The sequence below is a fragment of the Antrostomus carolinensis genome, unplaced genomic scaffold, assembly GCF_000700745.2.
Source record: "Antrostomus carolinensis isolate BGI_N321 unplaced genomic scaffold, ASM70074v2 scaffold10915, whole genome shotgun sequence".
NCBI lineage: Eukaryota > Metazoa > Chordata > Aves > Caprimulgiformes > Caprimulgidae > Antrostomus > Antrostomus carolinensis.
Window position 1 is genome coordinate 11,728 of NW_010314271.1, and position 21,300 is coordinate 33,027.

At 38.4% G+C, this 21,300-nt stretch overlaps 1 protein-coding gene across 1 annotated transcript in view; it reads left to right on the forward strand.

The window, feature by feature from the left end:
- LPIN1 (lipin 1) overlaps nt 1-19,215 on the forward strand; it is a gene marked incomplete at its 3' end in the record, with an annotated part of 22,848 nt that extends 3,633 nt beyond the window's left edge. The window contains exons 4-13 of the mRNA XM_010167589.1: nt 1-99; nt 1,813-1,920; nt 6,679-6,808; nt 8,722-9,031; nt 10,534-10,627; nt 12,022-12,209; nt 13,361-13,454; nt 14,672-14,741; nt 17,641-17,733; nt 19,139-19,215. The exon at nt 1-99 is cut by the window's left edge and continues 20 nt beyond it. Of these exons, the coding sequence (XP_010165891.1) occupies nt 1-99; nt 1,813-1,920; nt 6,679-6,808; nt 8,722-9,031; nt 10,534-10,627; nt 12,022-12,209; nt 13,361-13,454; nt 14,672-14,741; nt 17,641-17,733; nt 19,139-19,215 (1,263 nt within the window). The remainder of the gene's footprint in view (nt 100-1,812; nt 1,921-6,678; nt 6,809-8,721; nt 9,032-10,533; nt 10,628-12,021; nt 12,210-13,360; nt 13,455-14,671; nt 14,742-17,640; nt 17,734-19,138) is intronic.
- Between the last annotated feature and the right edge of the window lie 2,085 nt (nt 19,216-21,300).

Here is a 21,300-nt window from a genome sequence, read left to right on the forward strand (position 1 = left end):
TGTTGATGAGGTATCTGACATAAAGGCTCCTGCAGTTTCTACATTTCCTCAGTCTGCATCTTACCCTCACTCAGATGGAGAATGGTCACCTCGTCAAAGGTAGTTTTTCTGATATTACAGTTCTAAATAATCTCTTCCCCTTTCCATTCATATCTTATATGCTGGTATTATATGAAGTCTTACTAAATATTTTGATATCAAACATGGTCAGTGTTAACTACTAGATGAATGCTTTAGAAATTTGAAATGAAATAGTGCACAAAAAGTGCAGGTTAGCATTCAACAAACGCATGCGTACAAATGCAGGTCCACAAGTTCTGAAGAATATTTATTATATCTGTTAATGTCACTGTTTGCATATAAATACTATAGAAAGTGTGAAATCTGAATCTTTCCCTGATGCACACACCTTGTAAGGAATTCAGTGAATGCAAGTATATAAATCTTTAGTACTTTGGGTATAATCCTTTTAAGAACTTGCAAGATTGGGGTTGATATATAAAAATATCTTTTTTAATGAATAAGAATATGAGCTTTTTCTGTCACTTTCACAGCTAATATATTAATTGCACAGTTAGATAGATATAAAATATTTATTATGTGAAAAGAACACATACAGTAATTTGCTTAGTTTTTCCTGTATGTGTATTTGTGTGCACATGTATACCTTTGATGTCAAAACAGAGCAGTTTGGACCTCTTCTCTTGTGTCTGTGGAACACTGTCAAAAAGGGGCAATTTTTCACTTAATGTGCATTGCATTATAATTCCAATTAAGTTTTCTCTGTGTGTGCCCCCGTGCACATGTGCCCCACATCCTCCATGCAGACTATCGGAGTGGAGCAATATTTACAAAACCTTATCCTAAGAAGTAGTGTGGACAGCAGGTCAAGGGAGGTGATTCTCCCCCTGTACTCTGTTCTCGTAAGGCCCCACCTGGAGTACCGTGTCCAGTTCTGGAGCCCCCAACACAAGAAAGACATGGACCAGTTAGAACGAGTCCAGAAGAGGGCCATGAGGAAGGTCTGAGGGCTGGAGCACCTCTCCTATGAGGACAGGCTGAGAGAGTTGGGGCTGTTCACCCTGGAAAAGAGAAGGCTCCGGGGAGATCTTGTATCAGCCTTCCAGTACCTGAAGGGGGCCTACAGGAAGGCTGGGGAGGGATATTTTATAAGGGCAGTTAATAATAGAACAAGGGGTAATGGCTTTAAACTGGAAGAGGGGAGGTTTAGATTAGATATGAAGAAGAAATTCTTCACTGCGAGGATGGTCAGACACTGGCCCAGGTTGCCCACAGAAGCTGTGGATGCCTCCTCCCTTTAAATGTTCAAGGCCAGGTTGGATCAGGCTTTGAGCTACCTGATCTAGTGGGGGGTGTCCCTGCTCATGGCAGGGGGATTGGAACTACATGGTCTTTAAGGTCCCTTCCAACCCAAACCATTCTATGATTCTATGAATATACTGCCTCTGTAGTTGAGGGGCAGAGGAAGGGAGAGCATGGAGATTATTTCAGAGAAAGGGCTTAATTTTAATGCTCTGAATTGCGTTCTGGAAGAAACTTTCTCCAGTGATTGTAAAGCTTAATGTGATTAGCTTCACCAGTCTGGTGATAGCACGTGTCAATACCCCACCCTTTTGATGGTTTTTTGAACTGTATGCTTTGTTTGTTTCTTGTTTGCATTATTCTGGATTTTGAAAACTCTAGATGTACATTCAGCATTCATGTAGCTAATGCACAAAGAACTTTTGTTAATCAGCACTTGTGGATAATGACACCCTGTTTTTCTTTCTACCAACATGCTGTGCTGTCCAGTAAGCCTATAGATTGCACAGGGCAATCCTCTCTTCTCCCTGTTCCAGCAGATGGAGGCCTATCTAACTCTTGCCCTCAACAATCTTCTCACTTTTCTCCTCCAGACAGGTAGAACAACTGTCCTCCTTCTTTTCTGGGCCGCCATTTAATCCTTGTAACACATTAATACACTTTTAACACATTAATAGTATGTTACCTTTGTGAACTTCTCACTGCACTTACTGCTAACCCAGACACTTTCAAAGAAAGTGACATTGAAAACCACTTCCTCTGCTTGTTTCTTTGTGGGCATTGACTGGAGGTAAGTTAGCTTGATGAATCATCTGTTGAATGAAGATGGCTAATATAAAATCAGGCCAATGAAAACCTGGGTTAAAACTGAAGTTGATTCAGATGATAAAAAAAGGAAGAAATTAACTAGTAAAAACTTATATTCTTCTGAAGATTGACATTTTCTTGTGGCTTTTTACAGTCAGTCTATATTTTAATGACATTTTTATCCCGTAGTTTTCCCAAGTTGTTTGCTTCTGCATAAGTTGCAAAAGTAAAAGCAAAACAAAGGCCCCAGAGATTAAATGAGCAATAAGGAGTGCAAAATTTGTAGTAGGAGGAGCCCAGTACCAAAAGAGAACTTTTCTTCCTTTGTTTCCTGGTTTAGGGGACAGGAAGACTTTCTGTATATCGGATTGCAGTGGGGCAGCATCTTATAAAGATGACACAATAGAGAAGGCATCCTGTCTAAGGTTTAGAACCCAGTCTTAAGCCTTTGCTGTAGTGTAGGATTCCTCTGACTGTGGATTTTTTTCTACAGAGCTAAAAGTGGATACAGACAGTTTTATAATATCTTAAATTCAAGACATCTCAAGATTCTGTAGCCAGGCCCTTTCTCTCCATTAAGTCAGTGGAGAGAAGTCACAGCAACTCAGCTGAAAAAATTTAAAGTAGGTGTTTGAATATGACCTCTACAATTCTCCATTAATGCTGGGGAAGCTTTAAGCAATAAATCAGGCTAAATTGCTCGTGGCTTATCTCAACATAGATGCCATACTAGGTGCCTAAAGCTGTATCAAAACTGATAGCCTTGAGGTTTTCCCAGCTTCTAGGTCTACTCTCTTTACCTGACTGTGTTACAGCACCAAGTCAAGGTGAGATCGTGGGAAGTTCGAGGCTGTCCTCCTCAGTGTTTTTCATGGGAAGGAAGGGCAGGCACACAGATTGGGATGGAGCAGTGATGTAACCTGAGTGGCTACATGAACTTTACTCTGGAGTTCACTGTCCTGGAGTCGAGATATACAGCTGAAGTGCAGTACTAACATTTCTGAGTTAGGCCCTCGCTGTGTCTGCGACTGTTTTCCTCCACGTCAAATAAGAAACTATATAATGGCCACCTCAAAGGACATTCAAAGGCTCTCAGCTATTGTTGTAACATGTACATGAGGTAGGCCTCTTTCCTTCTGACTATCTTTTCCCGATCTTTTTGGCCTCAGTCAAGAGAGGACTTTTTCTCAGGTCACACAGCTGCTTTCTCAGAGCTACCTTTGCTTTCAGTGGGAAACACTGCAAAGATCAGTGTGGTTTGCTATTGTTGAAGTGCCAGCTACAGGCCAAGTGCCTTATTCTTTGACATTGGATTACATTGAGTGTAATCATAGCTGTTAAGGAATGATGTGACACAAATATTCAGCATTTATAGGCTGTGAATCAGATATGCTGATCTAAATGACTGAAGTGAACTTTCCCTTAATTCTTGTATAGTGTTGACAGGTTGGGCGGCTCTAGTTTGATCTGCAGTATCTCAGCAATCTGTGTAAGACAGAAAAATTTCAGCTGGGCTGGGTCAGTGCCTAACTTAAAGACAGGGGAATTGCAAGGCATAGTTCAGTTGAAAACAAATGGCTTGGTGGTGTAAGTAATAAAGAACCCATTTTGAGTCTGATCTATGGATGCATTTGCAGGATACTGCCACTGGGTTACAAATCCTATATGGTCTTGGTATTCAGCCTTATTGACCCCTAGTGCAAGCATAACATTAATTCTGGATTTAATTTGATCTAATGGAGCTAAAAAAATATAAAGGAATGTGATTGTGAGCTTTGTGAATCTTCAGTTTCACTTCACTTTGGTGGCAACAGTATGAAATGAATAGCAGCCAAAATAGTCCAAGTGCAGGTAAAGGAGATGACACCTGGTATTACATATGGAAGCAGAACTATACAAGTAGGAAGTATACAAACAGAGCTGTAGTAGGCATAATTGTTATCTGCATCCATAAACTACAGAGATTATTCTTGCTGTTCCAGAAAGATATTAGTTGGAGAGAGTAGCTATTGAGTGTTAAACAAAAATATGGTATGTGAAGAAAAAAGCAAAGGTATTTCTCTGTAATGGAAAACCTCTCATCAGGAGGCCACTAGCCCTGTATTAATGTTTGTGGTTGACATAGAAAATTCCAGCTTATGTCCCAGATTATCAAAGGAATGAGAATACTTTTATACAAAATAATTTACCCTGTTTGCCTTGCAGATGCATGTTTGCAGTCTGATTTGGTCTTGGATCTTTTAAATTAAGATGGTATCACAGTGATAATTCTGGTCTACCCTAAGGTTGTATTAGCATTTGTACACTAATCTATAAGGAGAATTCAACTGAAAAGAATTCTGAAGATCTATCATTTTGTTACTACTAAATCCTTATATTTTATAGTATAGAAAAGTTGTATTTATAGAATGAGAATGAAGATGTCTCCATTGTGCTTGTGTTGAAAGTTCAGTAGCTAGTGTATATTTTGTGCACTTTGTTTTGAGAGAGTGGGTAATGTTTTAGGGGTTAGATGCTCACCCTGTTCCTAACTTACCGTGGTTATACTTGTAGGTATATCTACTCTTAACCAATAACCCAGACATGTTCATGGATGATCGGGCAACCTTTTGCAGCAACATCCTTCTCAGAGCAGAACTCTGCCTATTTTAATATACATACACATGCAAGTGCCATATTTCTGACACTTGCATGTGTGTGTCTGGGAATACACATCATGATTCTTGGTGCTGAGTAACGGCCTGGACTTCTTTACCACTCAGTTGTGTGTACAAGGAAACTGTATTTTTGGTGAAAATTATGGAAAGGCAAGATTTCCCGTCAGTGTTCTTACTGCAAAGTGCAGAGATTCTTTCACAAACTGAAGCAGTACCTGTATTCTCTCAGGCTGTCTGGCTGGCTAAGTGAACCTTGGCTGGACATACTCCAAAGCCCAGACTGAAGATTTTTATAAGTAAATATTAGGTATTTTGAAGATTAAAATTTGTGTAGTGCACAGATTAACACGTGCAGTGACACTTCCTTAAATCTAGATGTTTTGGGCTTAAAGCAGCAATAGAAGCATTATTGCCTGCTGAGACTTTCTGAAGTGCCCAGACTCCTGATTTCCAAGGTTTCAGTGGGCCCTAGATGTGTGGAAAATACTGCAAATCCTACAGACTTGTCAGTGGGAGATGTAGAAGTTGCTGAAAAACCCACCAGACATTTATTGAATCCTCAGAGCTTGAAAGTACCTTTTAAATCACATTGTATCGATTCCTTCATCTGTCACATGGTAGGTTATACCCTAAGGACTAAATTTGAAATTCTTAGGACCAAGATAGATCTTCCACAGTGGCATTGCTTATGAATTTTATAGTTTTGTTAGATAACATAATGATCTGTAGCTAAAAAAGTTATAGTGTTGTTTATCCATGTTCACAGTGTATCTTACTACAACATAGATAAAAACAAGGAATAATGTAGATAATCAGGTTGCTGTTTTCTCAGATGTAAAATTCACAGATATTTAAAAGCTACTTTATGTTAGTGTGAAGTAATTATTTTCCTGTGACCAATGAATTCCCTACCAGCTAGCTCTACAAAACTGCCTTACATTGAAAGAGCAAAACTGGTTTGGATATTCAGTTTATCCAGAAGAAGGTAAATAATAAATCAAACGTGAAGAATTTATACTAAACATAGTTTGGACCTTGTGTTGCTAGTAGTTTTTAAATCAGGACTGCATGAGTATACCAAAGACAGGCTATGGCTCCGACAAAAAATAATGGGCTTTGTTCAGGCAGTTCTTTGTGCAATTCTTGCATTCTGCAGAAACGCAGAGTAGATAATCAGAATTTTTCCTTTGGTCCTTGAAATCAGTGAATCATTATTTATTAATGGCTGACTTGACATCACAGTATTGATTTCACCACCTGAGAAATAAGCTACAAAGTGATAATTTACCAATTAATTATTAAGTATTTTCTATTGAATGATCAGCAAAACAAACAGCTAAATATTTTCTTTAACTAGAAGGGCTCAAAATCTTTGTATAGCTCTCCTGCTGGTTTCCCTATAAACATGCATCCAAGGGTAGAACTGAACAAGTTAGTAGAAGGAAGTAATCAACTGGATTCCTTAGACTAACTTATTACTTAGTCAAGCTAAAGTGTCTGATGCGAGTGAGTAATTTCTGCACTTTGCATCCATAATAACAATACTAACATCTATTCACCTGCTGCTGCTGGTACCATCTCCATTCTTTTTTCCACACAGAAAAATAGAAATCATCCTGAAATGTTCAGGTCCAGTGCTCTGTTCCATCTCTTTCAGCTTCTCCAATTCTGCTTCTATGACAGCACTTACTAAAAAATGGATGAGACCTCTGAATGCCAGTCTAAGAGTATCCTGAACTCTTTAAACTGTTTTTCCATGCTTTCACACTTTCAGTGGCTGATGATTATTTAGATCTTGAATGCTTTGGGTTGGTAGATAGCAGTTTGGGTAGTGTTTAGTGCATTGTGGTTACTTTTGGTTTTGTAATATTTTTTGTTTGTTTTCCTTCAGCCCATCAGATTCACGCCCTCCTACTCCTAACAGTGACTCAGAATTAGTCAGTAAACCTACGGACAGAAGTGGACTGAAGAATAATCCTCACATGCACTGGGCGTGGGGAGAGCTACCCCAGGCTGCAAAGGTATCCAATGTAATTTGTTTAATTCCTGCTAGCATCTGTTGTGCTTTAATGGGGCACATGTGCTTATTCTATTGCACACTGCTGAAGAGGGAATGGATCCTGTTTTTACATAAAATTGCAAGGTTTTATGTAAGAGAATTGCATCGTGCTCTTTAGGAGGTACAGGAAAGTACCTTGTACCATGGATGTTCTCAACACTGGTGATACACAGTAGAAAATGGAAAAGTACCGAGACCTAGTCTTGTAAAAGCTGGAAGCTTAAATAACGTATAAAATCAAGCCCAATGTCCTTTGGTAAATCATTGAAATTCATAAATAGTCTTAGATGGAAATTAGGTGCTTAGTGTTAGCAGCGTGATTCACAAAAATTAAAATCAGTTGCTTGAGTACATAAGCATCCAGAAACACCTGCAGTTCTGTATCTGCATGCCCAGACATGCTGTTCTCTTGGCTGAGCTGACTGGCTTGGTTCCTGTCTCCTCCCTGAAGCCATTTGGCCCAGTTAGATGGCAGGATCTGTAGTGTGCCAGCAGCATTGTCACCCATGCTGCACAGTAGCCATGTGCAGCTGAGTACACTGCAGGTCAGTCAGCTACTGGCTGACTTCATACGATAGCTGTGGAGTCAGAGCATTCATATGGGAAAGGGGAGACTTGGGGCTTATACCTGCCTCAGGATGCAAGAAATAAAGGTCAGGATCCAGTGGCATACTGCAACTATGGGTGCAGGGATGGTGCAGGGCTTGGCCCCTTCTGCTGAAGTTTGGCTTCTCTGCAGAAAGTGGTGGGGTCAGAAAAAGTATAAAGAAACAAAATTCCTGCTTTGCAGACCAGGGAAGTGGATATCCTCATCAGAAAGATGAGGTCAGTGTTCTGGTGGTGGCACCAGAATTATAACGGCACTATCATAATTTATCTTTAATTCTCTATTGCTAGCTAGTGACAGAAGCAGGGATGGGAATCCAGAATTCTTAATTCCTTCAGAAGAGCTCTGTCCTCTTCTTTAGTAGGCCAAAGATGAGCTGTCCCATCACCTCTGCATTATTCTCCTCCTCATGTATATTGCAAGACAATTGGGAGCTATTTTCTGTACATAGAGAACTGACTTAAGTGCACAGGTCCAGGCAAGAGTTTCAAATTGGCATTTCCAGTCTAGAATTTAGGGTTTCCTGTTAGTAGATTCAAGTATTTCATTTTTATCCCAGTCACATAGCCTGGTCAGTATTTGAAATCTTATTCCTGGAGGCTTTTCCCTCTGCAGTCCCTGTCTAAGTCCCTAGCCAAACTGATCTGACCATACCTAAACTGGGAGTTATGCTTTGGATGTTGTTGATCTTTGTGTTTGTTTGCTATGATGTGAAGGTTATAGCAGTTATACAGCTGCTGCTGTAAGAGTTCAGTTCCCCTCTGTAAGAACACCTCCTATCCCACACTCAGAAGATCTAGAATTGTTCCTATAAAGTGATTTAAAATCTAAATCTGGGGTATAAATGAATGACAGTGTACCCTGTCTTGGTCCCTGAGAGCATCCTGAATGTGTAAGGACTCCAGTCTGCACTCCCTTCTCACGTTTGTTGGGTTGCCTTCTGAAGAAAAGCTGGGATTTGTGCAGGAAAGGAGGGCAGGGTGGAAGCTGTGATGTGTTCCCAAGCAGGTGAGTGGGGAATGAAGACTGTAGAGCCCATTGCAGAACAAATCTTTCCTGGCCCCGAGGTACAGATTAATTTTGCGCAAGCAAATGCACAGCAGAGAGGTGTACAGCACTGTAGTCTCCACCTCAGTTACTGGTGGCTTTCTGCTGTAGTTGGTTACCTTGAGAACCTGATCTCACTGGAGTGAGCAGAACAAGTTAAACTGCCTGTTGCATTTTTTAAGAGCTTTTCTTTATTGCAATCTGTTTATTTTTCCTTACAGGCCAGTTCTCTGCTCAAAGCAAAGGAAGCCAACATGGTGGATGTAAATCCTTCTGAAAGCACTCACTTTCGGGTCATCCAAAGTTCTCCTATAGAGGAGTTTAACACTGTGTCTCCTCTGCCTGCCCTTGGACAAGCAGATGCAGCAACTGCTGAGGAAAGTGAGCCCTTACCAGCTGAGACAAATAAGCCAGAGACAGAGTCTCCAGGAGTAGCTGTACCACCGTTGCCTGCCAATGAAGAAATAAAACAAGCTGTAGCTTGCTCAGCCCAACCAGCTGGCAAGACAGATTCCCCTTCCAGAAAGAAAGGTAAAGCTGGTGATTCTGAGCTTTTGTACGTATGATTTTGTCTTTAAATTTCACGGTGATAAAGCACCTCATTGTCATATAAATTAATCTGTGCCTTGAAGGCACTTTCAGATCTGGAAAGGAATAAGCTTTGAAAACAACCTTCAAAACCTGAGCCATGCATCAGGCTGTTCACAGGAGCCATGTAGTAAGACAGAAAATTCTCCTTGATCTGAGATTTTTGTCAGCTCTGTGTGTGTGAGCAAGACTGTAAAACTTGCTCCAAATTCATCCATATTTGACAAGTTCAGGGATTTAACTTTTTGGTACAAGCACACTGTAGATTGCTGGTTCTGAGTTGTTATGTGTGTGTTGCTGGTAATTGTGGAACCTCCCTGCTCTAGTGCAAAGTTGTAGTACATCTTCTGCACAAAGAACAGATTTGCCATAAATTAAGATGCTCTTGTTTCACGTGAGCAATTTCAGTTCTGTGTGGTACATGTTCTGTCCTGAATTTGTGAAATATAAGTCCATCTGCTTTTCTCCTTCTTAATTTCTGGGCTCTATATCCATGGTATTTTATAATAAGCATTACAAGCTTCATATGAAATTTTTTTGCTTGCAAATGATATGTTTTAGAGCTCTGATTATTCTGTAATTATGTAAGTCCTATATAAGCCTAGTTTGTGCAGCTGCTTTTTAACCAGTAAACATACAAGTTTCTTGGCCACTTCCCTGTGCATTCCACTGTCTTTGAAGACAAAAATGACAGTGTTGCTCTGCTTACAATTCAGTCTTTACATAACTTTTTTTCTGGTTTCTTTTCTGATGTTTGATGTTGGAAATTGGAACAGTGAGAAGTTGTGGGTTTTAGAATGAATTCCAAATTAGGTTTTGGCCTTACAGTGTTTACTTGTCTAGATGTACCAGCAACAACATTGCAGTGATGACTCTGTGTGTTGGCACTAGTGAAAGACCCAGGAGGGTTGTCTTGTCCCCTGCAATGGTGCATGTGCACACACAGTGCATCAGTTGTATGTGATAAACAGTGAGTTGTCTCCATAACAAGCCAGTTATAGTGTATTTGTGACTATAGTATAGTCTGTTGTGTTATTTCCCTTTTGCAAAGGGGGATTGAAGGTTAGATCTTGGAGATTAAATGCTCTGATTGCCTTACTGCGATATTTGCCTATGCAAATACTCAGAAAGTTTTCCTTTTGCTGTTTTCCTACAGTGACCACTGACTTCTAATTCCCAGTGCTTTTGTCTGGGAAGAGAGGCTTCAGCATGTCTCAAAACTAGTCCTCTATTGTCCCATTTTGTGCATTCAAAGTCAGAACAATGTATATGAGCAACTTGTTTTGAAATTTTTGGCAGTACCATTTGGTACAAATTCAGTTCACAAACTGTTATAACTTGTCTGGTTTCTCAATCTTAAAATGAATTGTAAAGCCATAGTAACAATTCTGGCTTGTTACTCAGAAAATGCTCATTAATAGACTTATTTGTGCTGTCCCTTCCAGACAAACGAAGCCGACATCTTGGTGCTGATGGTGTCTATTTAGATGACCTCACTGACATGGATCCAGAAGTTGCTGCACTTTATTTCCCCAAGAAGTATAAGTCATTTTCTTATATTTTTACTATTTGAAGAGCTCTTGTCACCTTCCAGATTTAGATCATAGAATCACAGAATGTTGTGAGTTGGAAAGGACCCACAAGGACCAGTGAGTCCAACTTTTGACCTACCATAGAATCAAACTCTTCATTGCCAACCAGATTAAGACCTCTTTTCAGAGTCCAAGCAGAAGTGAAGGCAGAAGGAAAATAAAACTCTGTAGAGAGGAATATTAAAGCTTTTGGAAGGCTTGAGAAGTATGCTCGAAACTGATTTTCTGTTTTAGTCAATTAAGCATCATACATTGATTGTGGATTGTTATGTAATGTACACTGATGTTTATGAGTGTTACTCACATGCCCTGGGAGAGCAGTTGGCCTTGGGATATATTTATCCCCATGTCCTTGTTTATTACCATGAAGAACATATTTTGTTGTTAACAGTATTAGCACAAAATTACTGCTCTAATGCTGTTTTACTGTGATCACCTATAAATATGATTATTAGAAAATAATTTTTGGAAGACACATGACAGATTTATTTGTGAAAATATTGCACCCTGAACATACAATTTCCAACTTGTTCCGATTGTTATTAGAGCCTGTAATAACATTTATAGCCCTCTTTCCACATTGTAATCTACTTATTTGACTAAAGTCATTGAACAACAGCTAAAGTAGCTTGCATATCTTTTCTTTTCTGCTTGCTTAAACTAAGCTGTTGTAATATTAGCATTTCAGTAAAACTGAGAGAGATTAGTAATGTGGAGAAAAAGGTTGGATTGAGAATTACTGTCTGAAATTCATTGATATAAATCTGGAATGGAAATCAGAGTTTGATGAGCCTGTGCTTTGTAATAATGATCTCATCTATACAGAGTTTTTAAGTGGGCATAATGATTTATTGTTTCTTGAAATTTTAATCCTAATAGTTTATATGTAGAGTATTTATATATTCATGACATGAATATACAAACACATCCTTTGTTTTGGGTTTAGTGATCATTTTATATAATTACTATAAATTAAATAATAAACTCAAATGTTTATTCTTGTTTCTATGTGGGAATAGTTCTACTAGTGTAAACTCTGCTTATAGTAGCAAAATTTTGTCTGCTAAGATTGTATATTTATTGTCTTATTTTTCTATCTCTTGTAAATAAGTGAGTTTAGGCAAATAAATGAAGCAATCTAATATTTGAGGGTACATGAGGCCTGTACTACTCTGTTTAAATTTTATGGCAAAACCAAGCAAAGATTTTGATTTTTTTTTTTTAATTTTCTTTCTCTTTTCCTGAAGTGTGTCAGGTGTGTGAGGTACAAACAGTGCTTGTTGAGGGGAGCAAGTTTGGGAAGAATACATGAATACTGAATGCCTGATTTTTCTTTTCCAGTGGGGATAATGTCCAAAGCAAGAACACGAATGACACAGGGCCGTGGTCAGCCAGCCAGTCTCCGCAGTCTGTCGGGAGCTCAGGTGTTGACAGTGGAGCTGAAAGCACCTCGGATGGAATTCGAGATTTGCCCTCCATTGCCATTTCCCTCTGCGGAGGCCTTACTGACAACAAAGAAATAACCAAAGGTACAGAATGACTTCCTGAATTACAGGCATGTGCTGTCAGCCGAGTTGTAGCATTCTAGACCGAAGAAGCAGTGCCCTCCTGTGGCTGTACTCAAGAATGTGTTCAGAAGATAAATACTGTCCCTGTAATGATAGGTTTCCTAAAATTTTTTGTACTTAAAATAGTAGGCTTATATAGGACTTTTGGTTTTTAACACATTTTAATAATTCACTATATACTAGTATAGTATACTATACACTATTTTTTGAAAGTATTTTATTAGTATTTTTATTTCCTGATAGTACTATGTTTTGTATCATATAGTGTTAATGGTACTTTTGCCACTTGGTACAGTGTACAGCTAGGAAATTCACAGCTGTCGGTGTCAGGAATAAAAAAGGTGGTCTGTGGATAGGGACACTAGGAGACGGAATTGGAAACTAATCTGAATTCCTGCTCTACCTCCAGTTTCTTGTATGACTTTTAGATAAATAATTTACAGTGCTCTGTGCCTTAAACTTCCAGCTGCATAGTGTGAAGATAAATGCATTAATACTTGTACTTTCCGCAGTAATATGCGGTCCTAAAGTCATATGAGCCTGATGCTACACTGATTGCTGTTCAGAAGCTAGCTATTAAAACATTTCAAATATATTGTGATTTACTGGAGTTGTATTGTTATCTGAGTCACTTGTAAATTACATAGATTTTGTGAAAGGAGTCACAGCCAGTGGAAGGGGTATTTATTCATAGACATTTTCACTTTGCTGTAGGCCTTAGAAATGATGATTACATTTCTGGCTGTGAGTTTACATAGATGTTGAGCCCATCAGTTCCTACTGCTAACTTGGACAGAGGACCAGTGAAAGGCATGACAAAGTACTTCCTTGCCTTGCTTGGAAGCCTGATTTTTCTTCCTCACAGTTCCATCCCCGCGCTTTCACTTATCTTGTATTTTGAACATGAAAGACACTCAGCAGCTAACAAAGAAACCCTCAGCATCATCTGAACATCTTGCTTCCATGTCATTGCTTATCTCAGCACCTTTGTAATGAAGGGCTGACCCTGAACGTGTAACCTATGTGTCTGAGTGATGCTAAGAGGTTTAGGTTGCCTGTCCCAGGCATGTGTAAATACATGCTTTACATATGTAATTTTTTTCCCCCCACAGAAGTATTCTTAGAACATGCAGTAACATATCAGCAGTTTGTGGACAATCCTTCTATCATTGATGACCCTAACCTTGTGGTTAAGATTGGAAATAAGTAAGTATATTGCAGGAAAGAAATATTTTACTGTTGCAACAAAAATACTTTTGTGGCACTTCAGTGCATTATGTCAGTTTAACTGTAGCTGAAAAAAAGGTTTTGAATGTTCATAGCTTAGATTCATTCAGAAAGAGTCAACTCTCTAGTGAATTCAGGCTCTTCTAGTTACCTCTGCTCTTTTAAATTGGAAGTAAAGAGCAGTTTCAGATGACCTGTTACAGCTAACTGACACAATTTGAATTTCAAAAAGCTAGTATTAAATGCTAATACTGTTCACAGTCAATTGGCAGTCTTGCTTTTCAAGACTTATCAAACTTCACCCACCAAGTATGAGATGTCTATTTCTGCAGTGCTGACGTTATTTCATATATTTATATTGCTGGCAGCAATGCAGCATTATGGTCTATGCCAGATGCAGCTTTTTGGAGGATATTTTAACTTGAGAGCTCCTTACACCTGGCATACAGTGTTACAGAGTAGAGGGGAGGTTGTGGCATTGTGCTGCACTTAGAGGTTAGGCCACCCTTAGTCGTAGACCTGGCTCATACAAATCTGATGTGCCTGGTGCAGTTTGTATTGCATATGTTATGGCCTCATACTTGACCTTCTCCTGGTCTGAGGTGAGTCAATTATTGCTTCACTGCCATAGTTCTCTTAATTTGATGGTAATGTTTACCTGCCTACTGATGTGTTGAGAAGAGAGGAGTACTTAGTGAGGATCTTACTGTCACATTCTCTGGATGTCATGTGAGCTTCAGCTTCCCTAGACAGATGGACAATAATACTGTATTTGTCCTCCTGTGTGTAATAAGAGTTGACCCATGTTCAACATGTAATAGCAAAAGCTTGACATCCCACAGACTATGGCCCAACTTTTGTGTAGTTCCTTGATGGAAAACCAGTGAAAGCAGCTTGTAAAAAAAGTAGCTTATCCCATGATAATGAGGTATAGCAAGGACTTGAGGAATGTACAACAAATACCATTTCTACTTAAAGACCTAGCTTCTTTTGCATATCTTGAAAAGTATATGCTGTAAATACCTGTGAACATACTGTGGAATAAGGTGGGTCTGCTATTGCTGATGCAGGGCAGAGTCTGACCTGTGCTAATGAGGCTTCATTGCTTTAACCTGCCAGATGGTAAATACTAGGGGGATTATGAATTGGAACCTTGGGATTACAAAATGCAGCAATTGTCTCTCTTGCATGCCCAGGTACTACAACTGGACGACAGCTGGTCCTCTTCTGCTGGCAATGCAGGCATTCCAGAAACCTTTGCCAAAGGTGAGATTGAACATGAAGGTTGGTCAGAGGAGGAGTTGTGACGTTCTACCATTTATTAAGGCAGGGAAGAGGGTTGTTATACAAAGGAATCTGCCCATCAGTAGTATCTGTCCACACATAACCATCTAGTTTATGCTAAGGGCTAAATAAGCAGGACTAAATTTGGTCTGTGAATGGTTTGTATTTGCTGGGCTAAGGTCATTACAAATATTTTGAAGGAGGGATTCATTAATATGAATTATAAACATAAATTGACCCATGTTAGTGTTTACTGTAGCTGAATACTTGGTGACTGCTTTCGATTTTATCTGTATACAGCATATATTATCAAAAATGGATGCCGGCAATTTTAACCTTGGGGAATAAGCTTTAACTACTAGAAAAGGAAGGCCTGTAGCTTGCTAGTTTTCTGTTTGTTGGTTGATCGTTCATGCCCCAGGTGGGTAGTGGTAGATAGCTATGACTATGTGACAGCTATGTGTTGGCTTATATTAAATGCATTGGTGAACTTAGTTCAATTTCACGTGACCTGGTGCCACACAGATGCTCAGGACAGAAGTACACGTTACTGTACATGTGTATAAAGAAGTAGTAACACCATTGGCACTAATTTGTATCCTTGTTGGCCATGGATTTAATAAATTTTGGAAACTAAAATTTCCTTCTACCATTTGCAGCATTTCACATGTTTTTAGGTTTTATATGTGTGAATTCAAATGCTGTGTCCATTGCCATGAACTTGGAATAAAAATGTCTTCAAAGCCCTGAATACTCTACCTCTTGTGTTATTTCTATTTTAGTACCACATTACCTATATATGCAGTGCCACTGTAGCATCCCAATATAAAGTAAATTGATCCTATAAACTTGAGTTTCAAGGATGTTAGAGCCAGATGTTTTGTGCTTTACTGCAAATGGTCCCCAACATCTTGTAAACCTGGCTTGAGTTTCAAGGATGTCAGAGCCAGATGTTTTGTGCTTTACTGCAAATGTTCTAGTAATCATCAAAGGTGCGATTCATCCCATGGAATTCAAGTGCCTACAGAAGGTGTATAATTATCCAACTGAGTATTTGTTGGGCTCTTCCAGAGAGTGATTCAGACCTTGATAGGTGTCTGTTGGGTCTTCAGTGGCAATAAAGATAGTGCAAGGTAACTGCATTTTTAACTAAACACTTTGCCTGAGCCAGATGCTTTGGGTTTTGCCTAGAATGGGTAAATGGGAAGAATTGGTATGAAATATTTTTGCCGTTGAGTTAAAGGAAATGGCAATTCTTTGAACAGCATTAATGTTACGAAGATATTCATGTAGGTTATCAGTAAAAAGTCTTCTATGACTGTGAAATTCAATGTATTAATTTTTCTTAATGGTTAACTTACATTCTGAATGCGGAAAACTTTGTAGACAGGGCAATTTTAATTTAGTGGAGAAGCCAGTATATGTAGTTGGAACAGTCTGTATGACTGGGAAGGTTTACTTGGCTGAACTGTACATCTGAAACTAAAGTTACTTGTTTATGCTATCAGTCATCCTACTGTTTTCTTAATGACTTGTTAGTTAGAGTTTTAATTTTCTGTAACAATGGAACTAAGAAATTGAAATACTAAAATACTTTATCAAACAGGCTTTCTGAAATGATTGAAAACTGGAGTTTTTGCAAAAAATATCATTCATGTTCTGCGAAACACACTTAAACACATGTCTAATTGTAAGCATGTGAATTATCTCACTAAAGGTCAATAGGAGGTCTGCTTGAAGTTGTCCATATGTTTGAGAACCTCCTTAAATTGTAGCCATTGTTTTCAACAGTTGCATTCCATTCTCAATAGCTCCATCTGCTCCTTGTTTTTCTTATTTTTGTTTAAAAAGTTCTCAACTCATTTGCTCAACTTTATTCCTTTGTCATTTCTTTCTTTTCTCATATACTTTAGATAGTATAGTGAAGAGAGTCTATGGAAAAACTGAGAAGAAGGATGCATTGTCACATACATCAGCTGAACTCAGCCCTCTCTCTTAACTGCTAAGAGTTCTTGGGACCTGTTTTTTTTGTTTGTCTTTTTTTTTTTAAAAAAAAAATCACTGATCAACATCACAGTTTTATTTTGGTGACTTTGCTTACAGTGGAGGCTATCATCTCAGAAAGCCAGTGACTAAGCTATTTTAGGGTGTACCAAATACTGTGGCTGCCTTTACTATAATATTTTCCCTTTTTGTCTTTTGCTTACTCCCTGAGTGAAAGAATTAATCTCTCCTTGTTTCAATGCAAAAGGCTCCAGTCATTATGGGTATTGAAAGAAACTTTTCTCTGCTGAGGTCTAGTATATATAACCAATGAAAAGTAGCCAGAGTTTTTAAAAAAACAACAGTTCTAACATTGTCAGTCAAATTCATAGCATCATACTAATCTCATCAAAGCTAGTAATGTCTCTGCTTTTTTCCAAACTAGTGATTAAATATGAACTTTGTAGTTATTTTTAAATGAGAATAATTATCTTGCATATGGGTTTGTTACTGTTTTGTGTGAGAGTTCCTTCACAAAGTGCTATTTTTCTTTTTTTAAAATATAATTTCCACTAAGTAACTTCAACTTAAAAACAGTAGGTTCTCCATTCTACATTATACTAATACCTATTTATGCTTTTTTTTTCCTTCTTTGATTTTATCTCTTTTTCATTTTCCTTTTAAAAATATCATAAGTATTCATGCTTAAGTTACTTCAGAGCAGCTCTGGATGCCATTAAATTTTGCTTTAGTAGAATTTATGGTCCACAAACAGTACGTTTACTTTTATTCTCTTTATTATCAGTTAAAATTGTGTGTTTGGCTCTTTCTTTCATTTACATATATCAGGTTGTCCTTTGTTTTGTTTTTTTTTTATGTTATCATCCATTTATCACAGGCTACTGTGGAATCTATAATGAGGGACAAGATGCCCAAAAAGGGTGGAAGGTGGTGGTTTTCATGGCGAGGGAGGAACAGCACTATTAAACAGGTAAGTTGAAGAAGCAAACAGTTTCCTTCTGGTTATAGTGGGAAAACTGGATACCTTCATATTCATCGCTCAGAACTTTGCTTTTGAGAGTAACTCAAAATTCAATTTGACTGAGGATATACAAATTAAAAGATGTTTAAACAGGGTCTAAAGTGTGACTTCTTTTGAATTCAGAAAGCTTTGGATCAGACCCTACCTGAAACATTTGCCTGCAGTGTTTTGGTTTTGCGTTTATTTTCATTATGCAAACTTCAGTCAGTATTATCTAATGGATTAAATCTGTGTTTGGGAACCTAGAATCAAAATGCTGTGCCACTAATTTAATGTTTTCATGCAAATTACCTACCTTTCTGCAGCTTTCTTTTGATAGTTGAAGAACAGATATCTTTATGAGCAATGTGAGCTGTAAAATTCCATCCATTTTTCAGATGGAAAACTGACTATATCTTAGTTTTAAAGTATTCTTGAATTTCTTTCCTGAGTATTATGAGTTTGTGGTAATAGTCTTAAAGCCATGGATGAACATTAAAGACCCATGAAAAAAGCAAAACTTTATATGAAATATTGATCTCCTGTCTAGACATATTGAATCTTTAAAGTTGGCTAATAAAACCTCTTCATATTAATTTATACTATTGAAGTATTAGTACTTGAGGGAGAAAATGACTTCTAATACATTTTTATGGTTGTGCCTCAGTCGATGAACTTTTTTAGCCTTGCATGAAATAACCATTATACTTATCTGTGGGTATGAGCTTCAGAGCACGAGACTTTAGTTTTTACAGTTTGTTGAAGTTTTTAGAATTTCTCTCTGAGTGGGAATATTTGGTTATCTCTTAAGCTGTGGCAGCTATAAATGGATAAAGGGAGCTGATGTTTGTGTTTCTCAAAATCATCCACTATTTAAAGTTCTCATGGTATTAAATCAATAGAGTTTAGCATCTACACAAGGTAAAAGGAGTTTGGAAAATTTTATTGGATTAAAGAATTTAACGATTCTATGAAAGCTAATTGTATTTTTTTTTCTTCTCCGGAGTCATTCCCTTGCTTTTTCAAGGGAAATCTAGCTGTTTGATGTGCATGAGCTGAGTAGTTATGGGACTGATCCTAGAACTTCAACAGTACTAGATGTAAAGTCTGATATTTATGTACTTTTTCCATGCAAAACTAAATCTTAATTCTTTTTCTGAGTTTTATATTTGCAATTTTTAGTTCTTTGTGCAGCCTTTATTCTTGAAGAAAACCCTTGAAGTTTTGCTTTGCCTACAAGGAAAGGAAACAAATATACTGTTGATTTTTATCAAGTCTGTACAATGCAGAATTTTGTTTTCAAATATTTTTTCTGAAAACATTTCCTCTCTGCCCAACAGGAGATGCACAGCTTCTCATACTTGTATTTTTACAGGAAACAAAGTCAGAGCAAGGTATGAGTGGGAGTGGACTTACAGGAGAAGACTCTTCACAGATGAGCATGGCAAACAGGTACCCCCAAAATTATCTGTACCTGAAATGAGCAGGAGTTACCATTTCAAAATGAAAGGAAGCTTCCCCTTAATTTGAACAAAGAAATACCATGTCAGTGAAATATGTTCCATTTGTCGTTCATTGTACCAAATAAGTGCAGATAGGAAGGCTCTCCTCAGGGCAGGGTTGCAGACCTTGCGAATGTACTCTGGCATTTCTGTGGCTTGTCTGGCAGCTCTGTGACATACATTCCACAGGGAACTGCTTGAGAGAGTCCAGCATAGAGCCACAAAGATGATTAAGGGAGTGGAGCATCTCCCTTATGAGGAAAGGCTGAGGGAGCTGGGTCTCCTTAGCTTGGAAAAGAGGAGACTCAGGGGAGACCTAATTAATGTTTACAAATATGTTAAGGGCAAATGTCACAAGGATGGAGCCAGGCTCTTCTCAGTGATGCCCAATGGTAGGACAAGGAGCAATGGGTGTAAGCTGGAACACAGGAGGTTCTGCTTAAACGTGAGAAAAAACTTCTTTACAGTGAGGGTGACAGAGCCCTGGGACAGGCTGCCCAGGGAGGTTGTGGAGTCTCCTTCTCTGGAGACATTCAAGACCCGCCTGGACGCCTTTCTATGTGATCTCATTTAGGTTCCTGCTCCGGCAGGGGGATTGGACTAGATGATCTTTCGAGGTCCCTTCCAATCCCCAGCATTCTGTGATTCTGTGATTCCAGCCTCCTGGAAACAGTAATTGGAGCAGTTCTCTGAAGCTATATGTGTCTCTCTAGAGTTTTCAAGGGGTACTCATATATGACCCCATGCTGTTGTCAGATCCCAGCTGCTAAAATTTCCGATTTACTTTTATTTATGGCCTGACAACTTAATTTGTTCCTGCCTATTTTGTGAAGTTCAGGATCCTGAGGCTTTCCAGAGGTTTTTTCACAGGCAGCAGTCATGGTTTTCTATTACTTCTTTCAAGGATTGCCAAATTCTCTTCCTTCTCCTGCTCCAAACCAATCATACTGTTTGGCCAGAATATCTCCTTCAGGAGAGTTCCATAAGATGAGCTTTAACTTGCTTTGGAGGGGTGAATTAGCCAGGGACAGTGCTCCTATGTTGTCCCTTTTGTGTACATACAGATCTTACTATAAAGACAGCCTGTCTGTGTGCTGTCTGCACTTAGAGCTGAAAAGGGCTAGATTTAAGTATGATTTATACTCATTCATTTAAGTTCAAGGATCATCTTTATGAAACAAAAAGGCATTAGCTGTCATTCTTTCGGGAGGTCAGGAGTTGCAGTCCAGGTGAATCTGCTGGAAGGAGGATTCCTTATTCTGTAGGAGACTAGCTGTTGTCTCAGCTGCCTCTCTGAGTTTGTGAGAGCCCTGGAATAAATCGGAAAGGCTGATTTTCCTTTTAAGGATGACAAGTGACATTTAGGTCTGTTTCTTATGTGGTTGTTTGAAGATAAGCTTTAATGTGGCATTAAGCCTTCAAGCAGACTAGATTCTGTAATTGGCGTTATTTGTTTAAATTTTTACTGACCTTGGAAATCTATCATCAAGAACTGATTGCTTTCCAGCCAAATGCAACAAGTGGGATGCTGAGTAAAGCTTTTGAGAGCTGGTGTTACAAAGGATAAGATAGGCTTTTCAGTGTTGCTAGTTGTGACATGCAGTACCTTGGTACTGGGTCAAGACTTCCTAACATCAAACAACATCCAGGTGTGAAGGAAGTAAGAGGCCAAATACTGGTTGTTTTAAAGATGAGATTTGTAGGATCTTAAAGGATATTTTACCTTTCACCTAAGGTGACAGATTTGTTTACTGTAGGAATACTTTATCTCTGAAGGAAATTTATGATAAAATGGTTGTAGCGGGGGGAAAAAATACAAAAACAAAACAGATGTGTATTTAAACATAATTGTGTAAAGGAGCTCAGGTTTTATGACTTTTCATCATTATATCCTAAAGGAGGTAATCCTGAAAATTCTGGAAAAGAAAAATCCAATAGTCTAAAGTCTCTCATTGAAAGAGAAAGAGGAGTTACTTTCTAGAATAAAATTCTCATCAGCTGTTTTTTGTTTGGTTTTTTTGTTTGTTTGGTTGTT